The sequence below is a fragment of the Entelurus aequoreus genome, linkage group LG09, assembly GCF_033978785.1.
Source record: "Entelurus aequoreus isolate RoL-2023_Sb linkage group LG09, RoL_Eaeq_v1.1, whole genome shotgun sequence".
Lineage (NCBI taxonomy): Eukaryota > Metazoa > Chordata > Actinopteri > Syngnathiformes > Syngnathidae > Entelurus > Entelurus aequoreus.
The window spans coordinates 53874921-53900662 of record NC_084739.1 but is presented as its reverse complement, the minus strand read 5'-3'; the positions used below and the strand labels follow the sequence as shown (position 1 = coordinate 53900662).

The 25742-nt window shown below is 39.0% G+C and overlaps 1 protein-coding gene across 7 annotated transcripts in view; it reads left to right on the top strand.

Moving 5' to 3' along the window:
* The window catches only part of zswim8 (zinc finger, SWIM-type containing 8), a 218286-nt gene that overhangs the window by 176360 nt on the left and 16184 nt on the right, over positions 1-25742 (top strand). For 5 of the 7 annotated variants that reach the window (XM_062058934.1, XM_062058939.1, XM_062058935.1 and 2 more), the window contains 4 exons: positions 17115-17264; positions 18403-18625; positions 24684-24973; positions 25071-25294. In XM_062058934.1, the coding sequence (XP_061914918.1) occupies positions 17115-17264; positions 18403-18625; positions 24684-24973; positions 25071-25294 (887 nt within the window). Of the gene's footprint in view, positions 1-17114; positions 17280-18402; positions 18626-24683; positions 24974-25070; positions 25295-25742 lie in introns of all 7 variants that reach the window. The other 2 variants (XM_062058938.1, XM_062058936.1) reach the window with 1 other exon arrangement.

The following is a 25742-nucleotide window of genomic DNA, read 5'->3' as shown; positions in this document are numbered from 1 at the left end:
AGTGAAGGTGCACATGCAGCGACAAGTGATGCACGGTTTACACCCGAGACGCTAAAAAGAGAAAAGTTGATGAAGAATGGCGTGTTTCCAACAAGACATGGACTGCAAAGCAACGTTCCCTCTCAGGTGCGTGCCTGCGCAATTGCGCACTGCTCAAGCATCCGCTGCGCGCAGCAAATGCCGCGCACCAAATCAAATCCCATCTGAATTCTAAACAAAATAAACATATTTATTCTATGTAATTTTGCAATGCAACTTTGAGTGACAGTGACAACAAGCGGCCCTAACGGTGTTCGTCAACACCGTTCAATTGAACACCGTTCAATTATTGTAACGTCTATCGAGATGCTTCGAGGACAGGAATTATATCGATCACTTTATTGAGCAAAACTGTTTATATTCGGACATAACCACACCAAAAACATGAGTAAAACAATTCTATCTCGAAAAACCAGTCATTTTCTGCCGTACAAACCAGGCCAAAACCAACTTGTCATCTGTCACCAACACGCATAGCACTAAACCACTGGTGCGTTTATGGCCACACAAAAAGTCGGACAACTCAAACACCACACAAAGTTACACTATGACTCCTCAGTCGTACGTGTGCTTATTTTACTGTCATTTATTATTAATGTTAATTTATTTATATTAGTCATGGAATGCTGTTACACACACTATGTTGAAGTATTACTATTATTATTAATTATTATTATTATTATTATTATTATTATTATTTATCTTACGGTATATATCAAAAATAATATTGAGCAAAATGTAATTGAAATATTGTCGATGTGGCCCTCCAGCAGTGCTCGGGTTGCTCATGCGGCCCCCGGTAAAAATTAATTGCCCACCCCTGCTCTGGAGAAACCAGAAAATGGCTGTCCCCCAAAGTTCACCATCCAACCTGACATAACTGGTAAGGATCTGTAAGGAAATATGGCACCCCACCCCAATCCAAGTGTGAAAAACTTGCTGCATCATTCCCAAGAAGACTCAAGGCTGTACTAGCTCAAAAGGGTGTTTCTACTCAAGACTGAGCAAAGGGTCTGAATACATATGACCATATGATATTTCAGTTTTTCTTTTTTCATTAATTTGCATCTACAAAACCATTACACCACTTATATATACAGTCGTGGTCAAAAGTTTACATACATTTGTAAAGAACATAATGTCATGGCTGTCTTGAGTTTCCAATAATTTCTACAACTAGTGATAGAGTGATTGGAGCACATAATTGTTTGTCACAAAAAACGTTCATGAAGTTTGGTTCTTTTATGAATTTATTATGGGTCTACTGAAAATGAGACCAAATCTGCTGGGTCAAAAGTATACATACAGCAATGTTAATATTTGGTTGCATGTCCCTTGGCAAGTTTCACTGCAATAAGGCACTTTTGGTAGCTATCCACAAGCTTCTGGTGGAATTTCTGACCACTCCTCTTGACAAAATTGGTGCACTTCAGCTACATTTGTTGGTTTTCTGACATGGACTTGTTTCTTCAGCATTGTCCACATGTTCTCAATGGGGTTTAAGTCAGGACTTAGGGAAGGCCATTCTAAAGCCTTAATTCTAGCCTGATTTAGCCATTCCTTTACCACTTTTGACGTGTGTTTTGGGTCATTGTCCTGTTCGAACACCCAACTGCGCCCAAGACCCAACCTCTGGGCTGATGATTTCAGGTTGTCCTGAAGAATTTGGAGGTAATCCTCCTTTTTCATTGTCCCATTTACTCTTTGTAAAGCACCAGTTCTATTGGCAGCAAAACAGGCCCAGAGCATAATACTACCACCACCATGCTTGATGGTAGGGATGGTGTTCCTGGGATTAACGGCCTCACCTTTTCTCCTTCAAACATATTGCTGGGTATTGTGGCCTTTGTGCACTTTATACTTACGAACAATTGTCTGCACAGTTGCTCTTGGGACCTTAAGCTGCTTTGAAATGATTCCAAGTGACTTTCCTGACTTGTTCAAGACAATGATTCGTCTTTTCAGATCTGTGCTGAGTTCCTTTGACTTTCCTATTGTTGCGTTTGTAACCGAGTCTAATGACTGCATCACATGAGCCCTATTTAAATGGGCCCAGAGAAGTGAACAGATGTCGTCAATCATAATCATTCACATGAAGTTAAGAGGCCATGTCATGAAGCTAATTTGATTTGATTGTAACTTTTCTACATCACCAAAATTGATAATGTAGGTTGCTGTATGTATACTTTTGACCCAGCAGATTTGGTCACATTTTCAGTAGACCCATAATAAATTCATAAAAGAACCAAACTTCATGAATGTTTTTTGTGACTTGATTTTATTTTTATTTTTATTAAGGATCCCCATTAGCTGGTTGCCACAACAACCCACTAGTCTTCCTGGGGTCCACAAACTCAATACAATTACAAGTAAAAGCATATATTTATAACTACACAATTCAGAAAAAATAAAATAAAAGCATCAATAAGAAAACAAGCAAACAATTTAAAGTCACAGAATAATAATTACCATATAAATATAACTACACAATACAAAACCAAACAAAAATCATCAACAAGCAAACTAATTTACAGACTCAGATAAAATATTACTTTCCTTTTAAAAACCTGTTTACTTTCAATGCCGGTGAGAATTTGAGGCAGGTTATTCCAGAGCGATACAGATCTAAAAATAAAAGATTTCCGCAAAGCATTCTTCCTGGGACGAAGGAGTACAAAATGCCCCTCACTAGACGCCGTTGTATTATGATTATGCATAGTGCTACTGTGAACTATTTGGGTCATGAGAAAAGCAGGAGTTTTACTACCGGTTACTGATTTGAACAATATTAGAGTATTAGCTGACAACCTGTTCTGCACTGTCAGCCAGGAAAGACAAGCATGCATTTGGTTAACATTGGTTCTTAGTGAACAACCCAGAACCAGCCTGGCTGCCCTATTCTGGACAATCTGGAGCTTACTGATCTCACCACTGGCAGCAAACGCCCAAACTGTAGAACAATAGTCCAGATGACACAAGACTAAACTCTTAACAATCTGACAAAGAAGAGGTGGATCAACAAAAGCAGCATATTTCCTGGAAATACCAACAGCCCTTCCCATCTTTGTAACTATGCTATATCACTGATATGATTTGACCAGGATAGAGTGCAGTCCAGCATCACTCCAAGGAGCATGGCACTTCTGATCTGTTGAACTGTTGAAATACTAGCCTCAGATCCAACTTTGGGTCACAAGATAACCCTTGCCTAGTCCCCAATACAATACTTTTTGTTTTTCAGATGTTAAGGACAAGTCTGTTACATACTCACTCAATACTACATTAAGTACACTGAATGATGGTGCAGCATGATATAAGGTTGCATCATCAGCATAAAGAACCAATTTGGCACGCCCGGGAGCCCAAGGTAAATCATTGGTGAATATAGAAAAAAGTAAAGTCCCAGGCAACTTCCCTGTGGAACACCACAATTTAAACTTCTGCTTTAGACAAGCTGCCATTAAGATACACCTGTTGTGATCTTGAGGACAAATAACTCTGTATCCACATTAAAGCCGAAGTATTAAAAACCATAACATTTAAGTTTCTCAATTAAAAGAGAGTGGTCAATCATGTCAAATGCAGCACTAAAATCTAACAGCACAGCTCCAACCAACATAGAATTATCTATAGCATTAAGCCAATCGTCGGTCATTTGTATAAGAGCAGTGGACGTAGAGTGGCCCGTTCTATATGCATGTTGAGAATCAGCTGCTAGCCCATTTGATTGAAAGTAAGCTTGAATTTGTGCATACACACATTTCTCCAGTATTTTACATAAACCAGGTAGGATGCTTATTGGTCTAGAATTGCCCTCATTGAAAGCCAATTTGGTATCCTTATGTATAGGAGTAACCTTTGCCACCTTCCATATTTTTGGACACAGGCCCACTTGTAAACATCTATTAAAAATATGACAAACAGGCACTGATATGATATCAGCAGTCATTCTCAGTAACTTACTATCCAGGTAGTCTATACCAGCTACTTTGTTGTCCAGAAGAGAGTGTAGTAACATCTCAACCTCACTGACATCAACCTGATGAAAATTGAATTCACAACCCTTATTATCCATTATAATATTCCTAATGAGGTCAGCTGATTTGTTGTTATTGGATATATGCATACCATGCCTTAATTGAGATACCTTGTCAACATAATAGTTATTAAAATGATTTGCAATGTCACACGGCTTAGTGAGTACCAACCCATTTGATTCCACAAAAGGTGTACAGACATTGTTCTTTCTACCCATGATTTCATTCAAAACATTCCATAAGTTTTTGCTATCATATCTCACATCATATAACCTCTGTTTGTAATATTCCCTTTTTTTCAGTTTGTTTAACTTTGTGACCTGGTTTCTTAAGGAACAGTACTCATGCCTGTCATCAATTAAATCTGAGTTGACTGAGGCTTTTTTAACCATGTCTCTTTCTGTCATTAAACTCCTAAATCCATTATCAGACCATGGGGCAGACTTAGTTTTGACTGAAAACTTTTTCAAAGGGGCATGCTTGTCCACAACACTCACGTACATTAACATAAATAAATCCAGTGCAGCCTCAGGGTCTTCCTCACTGCACACCTCGTTCCAATTTAAACAGGATATTTCATCAATAAAACACTCTTCACCCTTGTCTTTCTAGTGACTGCTATTATATTGTGGTCAGTAAAACCTACAGGAACCGAGACTGCTTTGGAGTATTGGTCAGGAACACTTGTATAAATATGATCAATGCATGTAGCTAAAATAATACCATCACTACCTACACCTATTCTCGTGGGAGGGGCAACAATTTGGGACAGATTGCAAGCATTTAAAATGGATAGTAACTTATTTTTGTTTGTACACCCCTGTCCCAGCCAGTCAACATTCATATCACCCAGTAAATAGATTTATCTATTCTCATCTGATAGGCTGACCATACGTCCTCTTTTCCCCGGACATGTCCTCTTTTGCGGGGGTGTCTGGGGTGTCCGGGTGGGGTTTCTTAAATGCCTCAAATGTCCGGCATTTTGAATTAGGGTTGCGTGTATTTTCAATGTACGTTTAGGGTTAAGTTAAGAAGGGGTGTCTTTTTAACGCATTGAAATCAGAAAGGACGCAGATTATTAATTTTTTTAAATTTTTCTTTACCATTTGTGGCCCACAGCTAATGTTTTAGAGGCCCACGGCACATTCTAAAAATACTATTAAAATTAACAAAAACATAACAAAAGTGAAATAAAAAAGCTTAAAGGTGAAATGTAATTTAGAAAAAGTTGCAATGTTGACTAATAAAACAAAGCTGGTTTTTTTTCTTTCAAACGGTCATTGTTATGTTATTATGAATTATTGACCTATCAAAGGTTCAGATTACTTCACATCAAATATTCCACTTTGAAAAATATTTTTGGTGGAAGATTTTGCATATTTTGTGTGTTTGCCATAAAAAACATAGTTTTGTTTGACAAAAAAGGGCGGAAAACAAACAAACAAAAAAAACAACATAAAAAAAACTAAAACATTTTGAAATGAGGAATAGATCCGAAGTTTATGTAGACTCCAGAGATTTAAGCGTTGAATATAAAATGTATGTATGCCCTGGCACACCATTATCATAATTTCATGACCCAAGCAAAACACTTTTTTACACTTTTTTACTGAAATAAATACACCTACAACTTATTAAATAAAAACATAGAAAAAACTAGCAGCAGTGGTAAAGTTTAGATCCATGAAGGAAAGAAGAAAGTGAATGAATGTTTATAACTGAATACATTTACATGTGTATACACATTTGTTTTCTTTTGTATTATTTTTTTTAATGAATTCAGTAACGTTTATGACAACCTTTTTCCAAAACACGATATAAAATGTGAAATATAACAGGATAATGCATACATTTGTCATTTGTTTTCTAAATGTAGTGGATTGTCCGAAGCTTAAGCAGGCAACAAAAGTAGTTTAGTACAACAAATTTATTTACCTATTATCAGAAGTGCAGGTTGAATTGAGTTGGCCGTGCAGACAGACCACATGTACTCCAGAGCAAACAAGACACACACAAGCCAAAATCACTGTCGAGTTCCGGTCTTCTGCCATTTTTTATATGTCTCTTGTGCGTCACTGTTTTTTATCTAGTGCGTCATGATTGTTTTGTTTTGGTTTTGTCTGTTCCAAAACAACCTTGTATCTTTTAGTCATATTTGGAAATTCTAAACATTCTGTAGACAGGTTGGCATAACTCCATATTCACCTTTGTCCCACAACTGGTCCATTCAATGGCACAAAATAGAAGAGAATTGAAAATGAGCGGACATTCTTAAAAGACAAGAAAAATAGGTCAAAAGGTCAGAAATTCTACGACAAAAACGCTTACAAAAAAGTGGGACCCCAAAAATTTACTGTGGGACCCCATTTTTATGACTTGATGGGGTCCCTGGGACCCCATTTTGAAGATTTCTAGCGCCAACACTGCTGTCAACAGAGGAGAAAAAATGCTTTATTTAAAAAAATATATTATTTATAAAGCAAGTTCGAGTATCATTGGCAAATTTTCACCTAGTCCCGGCCTTGGCGTGCTGCCCGCCTTGGCACGCATATATGTGTCCTCTTTTTGCGATTTCAGAATATGGTCAGCCTACATCTGATATCCTGTCAAACATCTCACATAACTCCTTCAGATACAGAGCATCAGCACTAGGAGGCCTATAGAAACAGCATACTATAATTGGTTTCAAATAAGGCAGATGGACCTGCACACAAATAGCTTCAATGCTCTCCCTCATCAAATCATTACGCACTTTGATAGATAAATGATTCTGAACATAAAAAGCCAACCCACCCCCAAACCTGTTCCTATCTTTCCTAAAAATTGAGAACCCCTCAATGGCTACAACTGAATCAGAAAAGGAATCATCAAGGTGGGTCTCAGAAATGGCAAAGATATTAATAAAATTATCTCTGATAATACACTCTACTTCCTGAAACTTATTACGCAGGCTGCATACATTCACGTGAGCTAACACCAGGCCCCTATGAAGGCCCAGCTTAATGCAGGACATAACAGTACTGGAAGTAGTCATTACACAGGCCAAACCAAGATACTAAAAACACACACAAATGCCCATTCTAAAAAAGCCACGGGGTAACCTTTGGGTCCCGATACAGCTGTCCATTTATGTACAGCCTATCGACTGTTAGTGCCACTCTCTTGTTCTGGGCCCGGTTCTCTCTCATGATTGGTGACAGTTTCTTTTTCCTATCGTTGATCTCTGCCGGGAAGTAGTCATTTAACCAGAGAGGGGTCCCTTTCAGCGCCTTTCCTCTGCTTTTCACCAACTCTTTGTGCTTAAAATGCTCAAAACGAGCTATTATGGACTTTATTGTCCACAGGTCTGCCCATTCTGTGCACTCTGGAGAAAGTTATGTCTCTTACCACCTCTGGGGAGAGTTTGAGCTTATCCAACATAAACTCTTACAGTTTTTTCCGTATCGGCGTTGCCCTCTCGGATCCCCGAGAATATGAGATTGTCTCTCATGTCCCTGCACTGTATATCCAACAGCAAGTCTTTAATGCGCCTATTGTCCGCGGTGAGAAAGTCGGTAGATCTCTGCATGCATCGCGCCTCTCTTAGATCCTCGATCTCCTTCTGACTGAATTCCAGGCTACTTCTCAAGTCACGGATGTCCTGCTGTAGTGCATCCAGAATATCCAGCTTGCTCAGTCTCGCGTTGATCGATTCCAATACCGATGCGTCCACCTCCATTCTACCGCCCGGCTCACCTCCGCTATCGGTCGAGCCTCGCTGGGATCGGTGTCTCTTGGCTGGTTGTTTGACTTTACACGCAGCCCCACCGTACACCTCCTTCTTGCCACTCTTTTTGTTAGTCATCGCAACTGTGACTGTCCAAAACCTCGGTATTCAAACGTGCAATCGTTAAAATACCAAGCTCAAGGCGAGCTGGAGGTTAGCGACTGGCTATCTAGCCACCTGGCTAAAAACAAACCAAGCTAGCTAGCGGTCAGTGATGTCTTTTTAGACAAACAAGGACACCTTGATCACTTTAGAATTGTCCATAAAGTGTCCATAAAAGTATCCAGAATAGGTATCCAAAATAATATCTGGTATATTTGCGACCTAAAATTGGATAAAACGCCAATTTCTGCTCGCGGCAACAGAGAAGTTAACTTCAGACGTCACGTCATGGATCACGTCACGAGTACCAACTGACAAACAATTATGTGCTCCAATCACTCTATCACAAAAAAATAAGAGTTGTAGAAATTATTGAAAACTCAAGACAGCCATGACATTATGTTCTTCACAAGTGTATGTAAACTTTTGACCACGACTGTACATACTGTATATTTCAAATTATTTGCTTGTACAAAATGTATTAGGGATGTCTTCAACTAAAGATTTTCAGAGTTGAATCGGATTTGTTAAATTTTCCCATCATCGACGATCAGTGGAATTTATGGTGGTTTTTTTTGTTGTTGGTTTTTTTGTGTGGACTAGACACTAGGATCACATGGATGTGCTCTTGCAATTACATGTGAATATTTCAAAGTTGCGTACTCCAAGGTACTTTTGAAAGAAATGCAGTCTTTCATTAAAGTGAACAAAACAATGTTATTTTCAATTTTTTTTTTACCCATAAAAAGTCTAAACCACAGTTAGGGAGGTCCTTGGCTATGGTGCAGCGCCAAGAAGACATCAATTATGACTAAGTAGAGGAAGTAAAGTAATAATGTTTCTGTCTGTAAACCTGTGGAAGGATTATTACCTTTTTCAAGAGGAGAGTTACACATCCGGGGAAAGGCAGTGCATCTAATTTCCATCGAATTTCACTGGTGCCAATGGCAAGATTTCAGCTAGCTAGAGGCCCACGGTGGCACGCCGAGTTCCATGTGAGACTGCAGCATGACCTGACAAGCCTCAATCACGTCCTCCCATGTAGAAACATCTTCTTATAACAGTTTTAGCAAAAGATTGTCATGTGCAGACGAATAGATGTTTGATTCTGTAATATGGGATGTGGTAGAAGCTGGGGATTGATCCAGGGACCCTCAGATTGCTGGCACGGCCATTCTCCCAACAGCGCCACGCCGTCCCGTTCGTAATGTTAATAAGAAAGTATGACTATTAGTCTGGCCATAATTGTGCAGCCCTACTGTACTAGTAAATGTGTCAGTATCTTCATGGACCGTAAAGGGTCCAGCGCCACAATTTCCATGATGAAATCATAAATCGTTTCAGCCCTTGTGTCGTCACCAGCAAACTTTTTGCACTTTTTCAAACACTGCAGCAATAGGAACAAGCCCCGGGCCTTTCTTTGCGACTGGTTTGAGAACTTTTTTTTTTTCCGTGGCAGGCGTCTTCGTCGGTATTCCAAAACACTGTCACAGCATCGCTGGCGTTTCAGGTGGCTGATAAGGCTTGATGTGTTGAAGTGCAGTGTTTTTTTGTTTTTTTCTGTCCTTGCGGAATGTTTGCAGAACATTTGGTGCAAATAACAGAAAAAAGTCTTCCTCTGCAACAGTGGAGGAATTCCCACAGGATGGACGCCATGTTTGTTTACAATGACAGCGCTCAAATTTTTACCGCGGCATTTGCCGTAATGCCCAAAAAATGTACCAACATTTGTGGCAAGAACATGCCGTGACCACCCTTGACTTTTTACTTGTTAATGGACAAGGGATGTAACAGTAAACGGTATAATGATAATTTGCGATAATTCCCGACGGTTAGTAATACCGTTTAATTTTTTAATGACCGAAAAACCGTCATTTATTAATGCATTTTCGGCAACAGGAAGTCAGGCGCATGCGCACTAGCGTCGTTTGGCTGGATAATCATGGCGGACCAACAACACCGACTTTGCTGCGGAGATTTCCCCTCGGATTAAACGGAGCCAAGCGCTTGGTTTAACGTATTTTCCCTCGCTTCCTTCGTTGTGTTTAGATGGAGACAGGTGTGGACAATATTGGAGACAGACGCACTTGTTCCCACACTAAAAGTATACCGCGAAGGAGAGAACTATCTGATGTTTTGCAGCAGGCAAAACATCTTCACTTTGTTTACTGGGATGTTCACTCCTCCTTTATTTAACTGCAAACTGTATCAGTGTTCAAATAACATCAATACTAGCTATAATGTTTTGTCATCTCATCGAATTCAACGCAGGCGGTGAAGATTGTTTATTCGATGTGTGAGGTATCACTCCTGTTTTGTTTTTTTTCTGGCCAAACTGTTGTACTGAAACACTAGGGAGGTGTTGGAGAACAACAAAGCTTGTTTGTTAGACTTCATCTTCATTAGCCAAACTGTTTTGTGTTTTATTTTGATATTAAAAAGTAAACACCATTTTTTGTTTACATAAGTTGTGTTTTTTTTTATGTCACTTCAAAAATGTGACATCGTTTTGTTAATGTGTTATTGTGTATAGTTAATTCCTATACGACATATTTCTGCTCAAACTCATAATGGATCTGTCCCGATACATCATAACTTTAAAAAAAAACAACAAAAAAAACTCTCTCTATCAAAATGTAAAAATAGAGATAAAGGCATCATGTAATGACAAAAAGCTGACAAGTTGATGTTATAAAAGAATAAAAAAACTAATATTTGTCTATAAATATAAATTATCTATAAATTATCTATAATAATTGTCTATAAATTATCCATAGTCTTTTTATTAGACATTACAAATGACATGATGGTATTACATTCACACCCCAACACTGCTTTACTTAACAATCAGTAATCATGATTTCAATATTGATAACAATAATCTTAATTATTACTTTGGCCATACATGAACACTATGTGTGTATATATATATATATATATATATATATATATATATATATATATATATATATATATATATATATATATATATATATATATATATATATATATATATATATATATATATATATATATATATACAGTATATATACATACAGCGCAAGACAAGAACTAAAACACTACACACAGGAAAACAGCAAAAATCTCCAAATAAGTCAGGGGGTGATGTGACAGGTGGTGACAGTACACCTACTTTGAGACAAGAGCTATATTGATGCATGCTTGGTTATGGTTTAAAGTAATATCCAACAATTGGGACAACGACTTTTTACTGTCAACTGAGTTTCGTTTTTTAATGATTTCTGCTGGTGGTGTGCCTCCGCATTTTTTCAACGCAAAAAATGTGCCTTGGCTCAAAAAAGGTTGAAAAACACTGGGTTAGGGGTTAGGGTTAGTTAGACCCTAACCCTAACTAACAAAACACAAAACTACAAATGTTAATAGTGTCCAAATAACTCTAAATTAAGTCTTTGTTACTTACAATATGTTACCCCTGTTTTATACAAAACAGTGAATATAGGCATATTTCAGACATGGTTGCAAATGGCAATTAATCGTGATTCAATTTTTTTAACAGAGGTAAATTGGTTTAGAATTTTTCATCATCTCATCGTTGGTATTGTATTTATTTTATAAGACAATTGTACTTATTAAGAGAATAACGGATTCATTGCAAAAACTGAAATATAAGTAAGATTAAATATCTCAAATAAGGGTGATATTTGCTTATTTTCTGTCTGGTAAGATAATTCTTCTCACTAAGCAGATTTTATGTTAGTGTTTTACTTGTTTTAAGTGTTTTGGTCCTAAATTATCTCAGTTAGATATTACAGCTTGTTGCTGAGATTCTATGACCTATATTGAGTAAAACATGCTTGAAACTAGAATATCAACTGATGCAAAGCTGTGTCATCAACACTCACAAGTATAAAACTACTTTTTAAAGTAATAATTTCTTACTTCAAGCATGAAAAAAAAAATCATGATTTTGACGCAATTGTGTCTCATAATTAAAACAGATGATAGCCCAATGGACTTTGCTGTTTTATTTTCAATGAAACAATAGAAAGTAGGTACTCATATAGTAGTACAGTTGGCACAGTACAGTAAACTGACAGTTATTATTTAGACATTTAACATGTGACATTTCTAAGAATTTTGAACATTCATGCACATTCAGATAAATTCTTCAAAATTACAATTAAAAAAAAAATTAGACCGGTTGCCGGGCTGTATATATGCGCACTAATTGACTGAAAGAGCACGTACTTGGCGCGATGATGTCATGTTATCGATGGAAAAATGCATTTTTAGACAATATTATTTGCCTGAGCGGCTATGAGACCCCAAGAGTAACAAGCGGTTGCCTTGTTGCCTTTCCGTTAAGAACAATAAATTAGTTTTTAGTATAAGTTTGCTGGTTTCAAGAAATGTAATGCCGAGCGCATATCATTATGTCAAGATAATGGCACTAGCATTTACTTAATTTAAGAATATTTTTCAACATATTGAGCAAAAAGGTCTCTTTTTTCTACTAAGAAAAGTGCACTTGTTATTAGTGAGAATATACTTATTTTAAGCTATTTTTGGGTTCATTGAGGTTAGCTAATTTTACTTGTTTTGGAAAGTCGACAAGCCGAATTTTCTTGTTCTATTGGCAGATATTTTTGCTTAGTTCAAATAAAATACCCCTAATTTTTGTTTTTTTTTTTCTTGTTTTTGAACACTGACTTTTTGCATTGTGGGAGGCCAAAACACACCAGCAGTTTTAGTGACGTCACACCAGGAAGCAGTGACCGTTCTGAGGAAGGCTGAAGAGACAGCCAAAACTAAGATTCAAATCTTGCTGTCTAAAAACTATTTGTCTGCACACAAGAATATTGTTTTAATATATAAAAATGTGTCTGGAAAACGTCTTGCCGTTGAAATTTAATTCAAAATCTACAATATCAAACAGTACAGTTTAGTACCTGAGATGAGACACTGATGTGTAAGAAAACATGTGAACAACTAGACAGCATAGCTCAGTGTCAAATATGAAATATTTATTTATTTATTTTTGAATAATTATAATTTATTTACACATTAACACACATACAAAATTACCAAAAATTGGTACCGGTGAGTACCAGTATCGATTCCCAGGTACCGGTAAAGGTATTCATCCCTAAGTCAACTATATGTTCCCTCTTAGCACAGGGATATTCAAAGTGCACCCGGGAGGCCATTGTCAGTCCGGTGTATGTTTTTTAATTGGCTCGCTGCATATTAAAAAATAAATAATTCACGGTTAATGAGTTGTATTATTCAACATTACACTAATGTGCTTTGTCAGCTACAGTTGCAAGAAAACGTATGTGAACCCTTTGGGAGTACTTAGATTTCTGCATAAATTGGTGATAAAATGTCTTCTGCTCTTTATCAAAGTCACAACAATAGACAAACACAGTCGGCTTAAACTAATACCGCACAAACAATATAGGTTTTCATCTTGTTAACCTTCCTCTTGTGTTAGCTTTCTGTTTCCATCTCTTATGTTAACGGGTCGGTTTTGACCCATGTCTTAAATCAGCTGTAAAATACACTAAAAACAATTATCTATCATCCAATTTGTTTCTCATCTCTTGGTTACCTTGTTAGGCTTCCTTATCCATGAAAATATTGGTTTTAAAATTTTTGGTGTGGGCCATTGGGCCTTTTTTTTGTCAGTATACCCCTCGATTTCAATTAAAAAAATGGAAAAATGAACCTCAAGAGAATCGTATAAATAAATAAAAGGTTGTTGTGTTAGCTGACTGTTACTGAGGGGTATTAGAAAACATCTCTTAAATAAATTTGTTTTATTTATTTTTTCATTTTAATAATTTTAACTATAGTAACATCTATGGTGTTATGGGTCAATTTCGACCCATATATACGACCCCGAAGGGAATAAGCGGTAGTAAATGGATGGATGGATGGATGGAAAAAGGCTAAAAAGTATTTTTTTCAGCAACAGAACTTCAAGGTCAAACAAACAACAACCAATCAAGCAAATCAAACCACTAGAAATAGGTTACTAGTTTCAAAACTAATAAAAAACAAAATCAGAGTAAAAGTCTCTGTGTGCAATAACTTGCATGTGTATATGTGTGTTTAGATGCATATGTGGCAAAAAGTGACACTTACAGTGTGTTCTTTGCAGAGATATTTCTTGCGGTTGAAGCACAATACGTTTGTCTTTCTGTCCTTACTGCCTGGGCAGACCTGACACTTCTTTCTTTGAGAATCAGGTGGCCTGAGTGGAGTTGTGGCTGTGGCTGTTTTGGTTGGTGTTGAGGCAGAGCTGGCTGAGGAGGATACTGGCGCGGATGCTCTTTGTGTTGCTGATGAAGTGGACAGAGTGCTAGGCGAGCTCTACAGCTGTCTGACCAAGGCTGCAGTGTCTGGGTCTCGGGGCACCCGTACCCTTTGCTCAATGTGTGGCTTGACAAGGGAATTTCCCAGCTCCTCAAGAAACATTCTCCACTTGTTTTTTTTTGGTTGAGTTCCACCCTTGGTGGATGTGGGTCCACAACACAAATGCATTACAAGCAGACACATCGAGGATGTTGTAAAACACAACCATTGGCCATCTCCTGGTCATTCGCTGGCAAGTGTAAGTGGCAGTCAGCTTGTCCAGGTTGTCCACTCCTCTTTTTGTTTTTGTTATAGTCGAGGATAATTGTGGGCTTTTTGTCACTTCCTGATGACACAGCTGCATCTTTGTAAAGAGTAGACATACTGTAAGTATCACATTCCGTTTTTTTTTTTTGACAATATGAGATAACAGTGGTGGTGTCTGTAAAAGCAAACTTTGAGGAAGGCGGAGCCCTGTCCTTCACCTGCAAGATTTCAGCAGGTAGCTCAGGTTTATTTTTCTTCACTGTGCCCACCATAGTAAGTTTTCCTCCTGAGAAGTTATTGTCCTTCTTCTCACCACCGGTGGCCTCCTCATCAGAGTCATCAGATGTGTCTGTGTCTATCATCCAGAAGACACAGACACATCTGACAATGTGGAGTATCACTCCACATTGTCTTCCTCCTCAGAAACCTGTTCATCCGTATCACTATGCTGCTCTATGTCCTCTACCTCATTTTCACCAAAAATATTATCCAGAACTTCTCTCACTGTAAATCTTTTTTTCATTTTTGCATGCTGCAAATTGGAGATGTGCACTCTGCAAGTCACCAACTCTATACTGAATTGACCTCATATGTATGGACATGCCTGTCTTTTTTTGTTTTTGTACTGGATAACAAGGTAAAATGAGAATCCCCTAAAGCTCACATGATTGGGAGAGGAGCTGGCTGTCAGTGTGTTCAGTTTTGGCTCTAATTATTGCTTTATAATCTTATTTTTATAACTGGGTTGAAACCGACCCTAACAACACCAAGGTCATAATTTCAACCAGAGCATTTTATAATTCAGTGAAAAAAAAAAAAGTTTTATTTTGTTGAAATAGGTTCCTGACAAAGTCAAAAAGCCTTGATGCAAAAAAATAAATGTATGTGGTTCTTTTATGCATTTAAAAACTAAAACGGCAATAACCTCAACCAAACGTTTCCTGTAGTTGCAGATCAGACCTGCACAACGGTCAGGAGGAATTTTAGACCATTCCTCTTCACAAAACTGTTTCAGTGCAGCAATATTCTTGGGATGTCTGGTGTGAATCGCTCTCTTGAGGTCATGCCACAGCATCCTAATCGGGTTGAGGTCAGGACTCTGACTGGGGCACTCCAGAAGGCGTATTTTCTTCTGTGGAAGCCATTCTGTTGTTGATTTACTTCTATGCTTGGGGTCGTTGTCCTGTTGCATTACCCATCCTATGTTGAGCTTCAGCTGGCGGACAGATGGTCTTAAGTTTTGCTGCAAAATGTCTTGATAAACTTGGAAATTAATTTTTCCATCGATGAAAGCAATTCGTCCAGGCCCTTAGGCAGCAAAGCAGCCCCAAACCATGATACCACCTCCACCATATTTCACATTTGGGATGAGGTTTTGATGTTGGTGTGCTGTGCCTTTTTTCCTCCACACATAGTGTTGTGTGTTCCTTCCAAACAACTACATTTTGGTTTCATCTGTCCACAGAATATTTTGCCAGAAGTGCTGTGGAACATCCAGGTGCTCTTTTGCAAACTTCAAACGTGCAGCAATGTTTTTTTTGGACAGCAGTGGCTTCCTAGGTGGTGTCCTCCCATGAACTCCATTCTTGTTCAATGTTTTACGTATTGTAGTTTCATAAACAATAATGTCAGCATGTGCCAGAGATTTCTATAAGTCTTAGCTGACACTCTAGGATTCTTCTTCAACTCACTGAGCATTCTGCGCTGTGCTCTCACAGTCATCTTTACAGGTTGACCACGCCTAGGGAGAGTAGCAACAGTGCTGAACTTTCTACATTTGTAGAAAGTTCAGTCTGTCTTATTGTGGACACATGGTTATCAAGGCTCTTAGAGATACTTTTGTAACCCTTTCCAGCTTTATTCAAGTTAACAAATCTTGATCGTAGATCTTCTGTGAGCTCTTTTGTGCGATGCATGGTGATGTGAACATCAGGCAATTCTTCTTGAGAACAGCACACTTATCACAAGTGTGTGATTTTACAGGGCGTTGCAGCTTTAACCAACAAATGATCTTGTCACATTGATTAGACTCCATGTTGTCTGAGTCCTGGCTCCATATCAGCTCTTGGAGAAGGGCAGGTGTTCACATACTTTTTCCACCCTGCACTGTGAACGTTTACATGTTGTGTTCAATAAAAAGGTGAAAACCTATAATTTTTTTTGCGGTATTAGTTTGAACAGACTGTGTCTGTATTTGTTGTGGCTTTGATGAAGATCAAAACACATTTTATGACCAATTTATGCAGAAATACAAGTAATCCCAAAGGGTTCGCATACTTTTTCTTGCAACTTTTAACACAAAGCTAAGATGTGGATATTTTTCTTCAGATATCTTACATTACTGACTTATATTGGATTGCTTTTAGCGTCTTTAAACATACACAAAATATCAAAGTGGTCCTTAAGGTTTTCATATGCAAATTTTAACCCAAGCATTTATCACCTTTATTCTAAACGCTTGGTTAAAATTTGAATTGTATGAGCTCCAGGGTATTTGACTAAAGAGGTTTCACTGTATGTGTCTATAATCAATCATAATACTGTATTACTTTGTCTCCTTGCAGTCTCAGAAGGCAATCCAAGTGAGCATCAAAACGATGAAGGCCCATTTAAACTTGACACCACAGTGCCGAGCCGATTGGCGCTGGGAGCACGCTGTGGATATAGCCAACGCTGCTGGGGCTCTCCTGTTCGACAGAAGAAGAAACACACTGGTAACACAGTGACAGGCAATGATGTTTACATTTTTATTGATATTTAATGTGACATTTGAGTGTCTTATTAGCACTGTTTGTTATTGTGTCAAATATGTCAGGCTTTACATAGCAAATGTAGCGCTCAAAACCATTTTTTCTAGCTTGTATTATAATAATTAATTGAAGACATAGTGTAAGAAATGCCAGCACCGAATTAAAGCATTACAATTGTTAATTTTGTTGAAAATAGGCTTTAATGGTAAAAATTTATAAAAGATGCTTTTGAAAATGACCCAGCTGACCTGACACACTGGCGATAGTGATATTTTCGTAGCTTGTTTTATATGAATTAATTGAAGAAATAGAGAGTAATAGAGTAAGAAGAGTAATATTCAACAACTTATTAAAGTATTGTAATTTTTTGTAATCATTTTTTGACCTGACACACTGCCATTTTAATGATAGCGATATTTTCGTAGCTTGTTTTTATATGAATTCATTGAATAAATATTGTAAAAGTGTAATATTGGACACCTTATTAAAGCATTAAAAATGCTAATATTGTTCAAAATGAGCTTAAATGGCAAAACAAGCTTTTGGAAATGAGCTGGCTTACCTGACACACTGCCATTTTGGTGGTCCTAACTTGCTTTGTATTAATTCATTAAATAAATATAGCAGGAATAATTAAATTATTTGACACATTAATCAATCATTACAATAGTTAAATGGATTTGAAATTAGCTTTGATGGTAAAAAACAAGCTTTTAGAAATGAGCTAGCTTACCTGACACACTGCCATTTTGGTGATGGAATATTTTTATAGCTTTTTTTTCTATTAATGTATTGAGGAAATATAGTAAGAACGGTTGAATTTTTATATTTTACAGCTTATTGAAGCATTACAAATATTACTTAATTTGAAATGAGTATTAATGGTAAAAAAAATTAAGCAATCTTAGCCAACACACAGTCATCGTTACCTGACTGTCGCATGACAACCACTCCTAAATGTTTCTTGTACGTCACTTTGCAACTTCATGAGTTCAAGTCAGGCTCAAAGCTGTAAAAGACACATTTGAACACACTTAAAGCTTCGCCATTTTTTCGTATTACAATTTTATCAAAAAGTAATAAAAATGGTCTGTCTGGACAGGCATGGCGAGTATTGACAGCAGTGCTCCAGAGACAACGTCAGACAGTTCTCCTACTCTCAGCCGGCGGCCATTACGAGGTGGCTGGGCAGCAACATCCTGGGGGCGGGGTCAAGATAGTGACAGCATCAGTAGTTCATCGTCTGATTCACTGGGATCCTCCTCTTCCAGTGGATCTCACCGGGTAGGAGGAGGTGCCAGGGCCAAGAGTACGGACACCAGCAGGTGAGAACATGTTCACTTCAATAGTTGAACATTTAAAAAAGTACAAAAACAGCACAGAGTCTTAATGTCAATTTGCAGCACGGTGGAAGAGGGGTTAGTGTGTCTGCCTCACAATACGAAGGTCCTGGGTTCGATCCTGTGCTCGGGATCTTTCTGTGTGGGGTTTGCATATTCTCCCCTTGACTGCGGGTACTCCGGCTTCCTCCCACCTCCAAAGACATGCACCTGGGGATAGGTTGATTGGCAACACTAAATTGGCCCTAGTGTGTGAATGTGAGTGTGAATGTTGTCTGTCTATCTGTGTTGGCCCTGCGAACAAGGTGGCGACTTGTCTAGGGTGTACCCCGCCTTCCGCCCGATTGTAGCTGAGATAGGCTCCAGCGCCCCCGCAACCCCGAAGGGAATAAGCGGTAGAAAATGGATGGATGGATGGAGTCATGCACCCTGGCGCTCCCTGGCCTGCGTTTACACTAAGCCCTCATGCTACAACGTGATCACTTGTCCCATCACTTTTAGTTTGCTGTATTTCCCTGACTGTGGATTATTTCCAGTCATGCTGATTATTTCTACTGTGGAAGGTGGCAGCTGTCGCCACTTACTTGCAAGAGAAGCAATTGCATTATATTCCTGGCATATTCTACTCTGCTAGTTCACTGCAGTTTTTTCTGACTTAGTGGAATATTTCCAGTCTTCTGTGGAGTCGTTCTGGTAATAATTTATATTTTGTGCAAAGTGTCATGAATTACTTACATGAATTAAATGACACGTCTTTATTGTTGCCTGCAGTTGACTCGTGGGTCACGAGCACGTTGTCTTGGATTATTTGGAGACTATCTTATTTTCATTATGAATTGTGTTGGTTATTATCAGTGTTTGTAATAACGGTGTTATATAATGACGTTGTATAATAACAGCGTTAGTAACGCCGTTACTTTTTTTAGTAACAAATAATCTAATTAATTACTTTTAGGTGCGTTACAACGCCGTTAGCGATGGTTTGATGTAGCGTGGCATGCTACTTTTGATGTGTTTTTTTGTCAAAGACAAGACAGAGTCATAAGTGCAGCAAGTTCAATGCAGGAAATATCTTTTTACTAGTGAAAGCAACAAGCAGCACCACACTAAAATGAACTTGATATCACGTAGGAAGAGGCACCATCACACTGTGACACAGCAGACAACAACATACGAATATGTACACAATGATTGGAGTGACAAACTTGCCATCCAAAATATACCCCATTTGTTGACAAGAAGATATGACAGCCATCGAAGCACATTCAATCTCTTTATTAAGCATTGGTAACGCAATCCGGTGAAAAGATTCAAAAGAACTGGCATCAAAGGTGCGCTGCTAACTGCTATAGCTAAAAAGCATAGCTCCGTTGAAACCCTTGATGACGTCACATGTCACTAGGCAATATGCCCCGCCTTTTTAAAGCGCAGACTCCACACACTATGCTCTTATATTAAACATCTTCCAAATGCATATGCCAGATTTTTAAGTTTTATTTTAAAGTAAATACATGCACCTGGGGATAGGTTGATTGGCAACACTAAATTGTCCCTAGTGTGTGAATGTGAGTGTGAATGTTGTCTGTCTATCTGTGTTGGCCCTGCGATGAGTTGGCGACTTGTCAAGGGTCTACCCCACCTTCCGCCCGATTGTAGCTGAGATAGGCTCCAGCGCCCCCCGTGACCCCGAAGGGAATAAGCGGTAGGAAATGGATGGATGGATGGATTTTAAAGTAATGTATAAATTACTTTCCCTAGTAATTAATTACATATATTAAAGAGTAATTCCGTTAGTAACTCAATTACTTTTTGGTAAGGTAACGAGTAATTATAATTAATTACTTTTTCAAAGTAAATTTCAGAACACTGGTTATTATAAAGAACCTACAGTCGTTCCATGACTTAAGCCACAATACACGTGTGTATTGTGCCACAATACACGTGTGTATTGTGCCACAATACATGTGTGTATTGTGCCACAATACACGTGTGTATTGTGCCACAATACACGTGTGTATTGTGCCACAATACACGTGTGTATTGTGCCAAAAAACGGTAAATGTGTATGTAAATGTGCTTATACAAAAGTGCCATCGAATTGGCCCGGTCTAAATTCACCCAAAGATGTATTGTATCAATCTGTCTAGAATAACAAGATAAAAATAGGACGACCCATTTTTTTAGGAAAAAATACTGTTTTTATATTCAGATCAATGCGGTTGACTGTGCCATCCATCCATCTTGTTCCGCTTATCTGAGGTCGGGTCGCAGGGGCAGCAGCCTAAGCAGGGAAGACCAGACTTCCCTCTCCCCAGCTACTTCGTCCAGCTCCTCTCTGGGATCCCGAGGCGTTCCCAGGCCAGCCCGGAGACTTAGTCTCCCTAACGTGTCCTGGGTCTTCACTGTGGCCGCCTACCAGTCGGACATGCCCTAAGCACCTCTCTAGGGAGGCGTCCGGGGGGCATCCTGACCAGATGCCCGAACCACCCTATTTGGCTCCTCTCGATGTGGAGGAGGAGTGGCTTTTACTTTGAGATCTCCCCCTAACACGGAAATGGCACTCCACCCTTTTTCGGGTGAGAACTATGTACTTGGAGGTGCTGATTCTCTTCCCAGTAGCTTCACACTCGGCTGCAAACCGATCCAGTGAGAGCTGAAGATCCTGGCCAGATAAAGCCGGCATAGCTTCCTCTCCAGTACACCTGAATAGGCCTAACCGGGAAGGCTGAGGAGTGTGATTACACGATAGTTGGAACACACCCTTTGATTCCTTTTCTTAAAGAGAGGAACCACCACCCCGGTCTGGCAATCCAGAGGCGGCGCCCCTGATGTCCACGCAATGCCTTGTCAACCAAGACAGCCCCACAGCATCCAGAACCTTAGGGAACTCCGGGCGGATCTATGGTGGCAGGGCCCTGCCACCAAGGAATATTTTAACAACCTCAGCTCCAGAAATAGTAAAGCTCACCTCACATTCCCCAGGCACTGCTTCCTCATAGAAAAATGCGTATGTGAGATTGGGATTGAGAAGTAGTCCCTCCACCGATCCACAACGTCCTGAGTCGAGGTCAGCAGCACACCATTCCCACCATATACGATGTTGATGGTGCACTGCTTCCCCCTCCTGAGGCGGCGGATGGTGGTCCAGAAGCACTTCAAAGCCGCCCGGAAGTCATTTTGAATGGCTTCGCCGAATTCCTCCCATGTCCAAATGTTTTCCTGTCCGCTGCCTCCGGCGTCCCATGAGCCAAAGGGACCCGATAGGACTCCTTCTTCAGCTTTACGCATCCCTAGCCGCTGGTGGAATTACCACCACACAGGCACCACCCACCTTGCGGCCACAGCTACGGTCGCAAGGTGCATGCATGCTACTCGCCTACATAATACAACATATGTTGTATTGTATAGGAAAGTAGCATGTGGACCAACTCATCAAGTGCTGGTCCACCTGTCCTGTTCTTTATACTGCTAAAAGAAACTGTGGCGTGTCTAGCGGGTGGCCAGGAGTGACTCTTGCCACCCCACTCAGAGGTGGAATGATTTGAAGCAGTTTTTTTCAAACTGTTGTATGTGTACCACTCGGGCTCCATCTACTGGTACGCCAAAGATATGCTTAATTTGGGGGTCCTCAAAGTAAATCCAAATTTGGGTAATATATGCAAAACACTCTCCACACTTGGGATATGTTTGACGCATTTTGGTTGCTTGAGGGACATCGATGGAAAATGGATGGACGGCTAGATTTTTCTGATGGATTAAAAAACCTTTTAGGAGGTCAGGGAAGTAAACAAGGTAGGAATGGTTCGTATACTCTTAATGTTCAATGTTTTATCGATTATACTTCATATTGTAGTGCTAAAGCTAAAGCCTGGTGTATACCTTCGCGTCACGTAACTTGCGTAGGCAATGTCGTTCACCCCGTTGCCATATTAAGATTGCCCAGCGTATTCGGCGCGTACATATTCGGGTGGCAGGCAATCGTTTTCGGTGGGCAGGCGCACATATTGGTGGGCAATCTTTATCTGCACGCACGTTTTTGGGTGGTGGGCATTCTTTTTTGATTGATGATCACCGATGATGAGCAGCCAGGTTCCAGACGTCTGTGGTACTTCACTAAATCTGAGTAATTTTAGTTACAGTATATTTTCTTACACAAGCGTGTTTAAAGTGTTTGCCTGCCAACACAATGGCAGGCAAACACAGGCGAATTCATCTGTTTTGAACGTTATCCCAGTCCCACCATCGTTTGTTATTCCACTGTGAATGTAGATCTTAGTCCAGATAACTTATTTGTTGTGCAAATACTCTTAAAGTATAATATTTTGTGTAATATTTTAAATTATTTTGTTGCCACGACCTAATATGTTTAAATGGAAATGTTTATTAATGTTACTATTTTACATTATTAAAGAGTAAATTTGACATACTCTTTATTTGTTTAAAATGGATCCATTAGTTGTTTAAAATGGATCCCCATTAGTTGCTACACAGTTGCCACTAATCTTCCTGGGGTCATCAATAACATCTAAAAAAAATCTCAACAATACATACAGTACATAGACAATCAATAACAAAGGATATGCCTATACAATACATAAACACTACTATAATCCATCACATATAAAATAAAAAAATACAAGGGAATAAAATGCAGTTTTTAGTGTCGGAGCTTTTCAAGCTTGTTTTTAATAGCCCTTACATTATTTGACTCCTTTAATACACAAGGCAGCGTTTTCCACTGGGAAGCAGCGCTGTACAACGCAGTTTTTGCATAGCACATTTTCTTGCTCCTGGTATTACAATGTTTTCATTAGTCTGTTGTCTAGTGTCTGTGTCTGTTACAATTATATGATATTTTATAGTGTAAGATTTTTGACCTTGTTGTAGTATGAATAGTAGAAATAAATACCAGCAGGGTTTTTAGTAAGCGCTTATCAACACATAACCATGATAGATGTTGGTGCATACTGTCAATACTAGTCCAAAGTGGGCACTTCAATGCCAATCATGCAGCCTTATTTTGCATAAGTTTGAGTTTTGAATATCTTTCTTTGGAGCGCATGACTAAATCATGTCGGAGCAATAATCGAAATGAGACACAATGACTGTAAACATGTTTGATTAAAAAATCAGTCATAAAATAGGCACATTTTCTAATAACAGAAACAGTCCAGCCAATTTTAGGCACAATCTTGTTTATATGACAAGACCAATTCAATGGATAATTTATGGTTATCGTAACAGCTCAGATTCATGCACCTGCTCCAAAGAAATAACTTTAAAGTAAGTGACACAGGTTGTACATGTTTAATGTATGTTTATGGCCCAGAATCATGTATTTTGTTTAATTTCTAAATAGTTAGAACACGCTCATTACTGTCAACATAACTGAATACAGAGTCCAGTTCACTTTGCAGTACATTGTGGTAAACTGTATTAGTATTTTGCGCCAACTGTTGTAAATTGTCTGACGTACTGTAATAGGTCAATGTTTTGCAATATTGTTGAATGTCAGCAATTGTCTTTCAAGAAGATTCACTTCGTACTTGGTGGTGGTAACTGTGGTAAACTATTATGGTAGCTACAGCAGCTCTTGTGGTAGCTACAGCTACTATGGTAGCTACAGGGGTGGCACCTACAGAACTAGGTGCCACCCCTGATAAAAAAAAAAAAGTCTGGACACACCACTGCTAAAAAAAGAGGGGGTTCACTGTCCAACAATTTGACTGCCAGGTTAATAGTAGAATCAGACTATCCAATTGTTTAATAGTTGACTAATTCTAAGATGCCCCTAAACAAGAATGTAAATATAATTTGAAATAACAAGAGACTAAATACAAATATGCACAAATGGAAGAGAACAACGTCAACAAACAAAAATCAGTCATTATCATCCAAATATCCTTATGTGTTTGATGCTTAAATGTGCTAACAATGGCTAATTTCAAACACTTAACTTATTTAAATATTTGATCCTGTATATTGATTCACGTATTTGTTCTTATGAATACATGTGAGTGAATATTTTTAATCATGTGTGCAGGTATAAGGGGCGTCGTCCAGAATGCCACGTGCCCCATGTGCCCAACCAACCCTCAGAAGCCGCGGCTCACTTTTACTTTGAGTTAGCCAAGACTGTGTTAATCAAAGCTGGAGGAAACTCCTCTACCTCCATTTTCACCCAGCCTTCGGCTAGTGGGGGTCACCAAGGACCCCACAGAAACCTGCATCTATGTGCCTTTGAAATTGGCCTCTATGCCCTTGGACTCCACAACTTTGTCTCTCCCAACTGGCTGTCCAGAACATACTCATCCCATGTCTCTTGGATTACTGGTGTGTTGCATGTTTGTGTGTCTGTGCATGTTTTGTGTATGAAAATAGAATAATCATTTCATCCTACTTTTTTCCCTCACACACCATATGTTTCTAGGTCAAGCTATGGAAATTGGCAGTGCTGCCCTCAACATTTTGGTGGAGTGTTGGGATGGTCACCTAACACCTCCAGAAGTAGCATCGTTGGCCGATCGCGCGTCACGGGCCAGGGATCCCAACATGGTCCGTGCTGCTGCAGAATTGGCTCTGAGCTGCCTGCCTCATGCACATGCTCTCAATCCAAATGAAATCCAGAGAGCCTTGGTGCAGTGTAAAGAACAGGTGCTCTCACTTTTGTTTTAAATCCAACAGCAACCATATAGTTTAAAAACTACAAAACAATGATGAGTTTTTCACACAGAACCGCAATCGATTTGTAGTGGGGTATAGATGGTTTTGTATAATTTGCACAATTGTTAGAGGACAAGGAATGGCTAAGCATGCTAAACACTTGGCTGGACTACACAAGAAGCCATGCGAACCTCTAAAGCTTCTATGTAAAGTAGGGGTGATCGAATATCGATACCTAGCATAGCATCAGTGTATGAGCAATACTAAAGTGATAAGATCAATATTACGGAATCTGTGTATTTTGTCGTTTTTGTCATAGTTTACAAACTCCTATCGATACAGAGGACTCAGAGTACAAAACCCAAATGATTTAAATTGGAGCCAATAGTAGTTTTTGCTTTTGTTTAGTGGTTGTGCACATCCACTTTATTTTCCACAA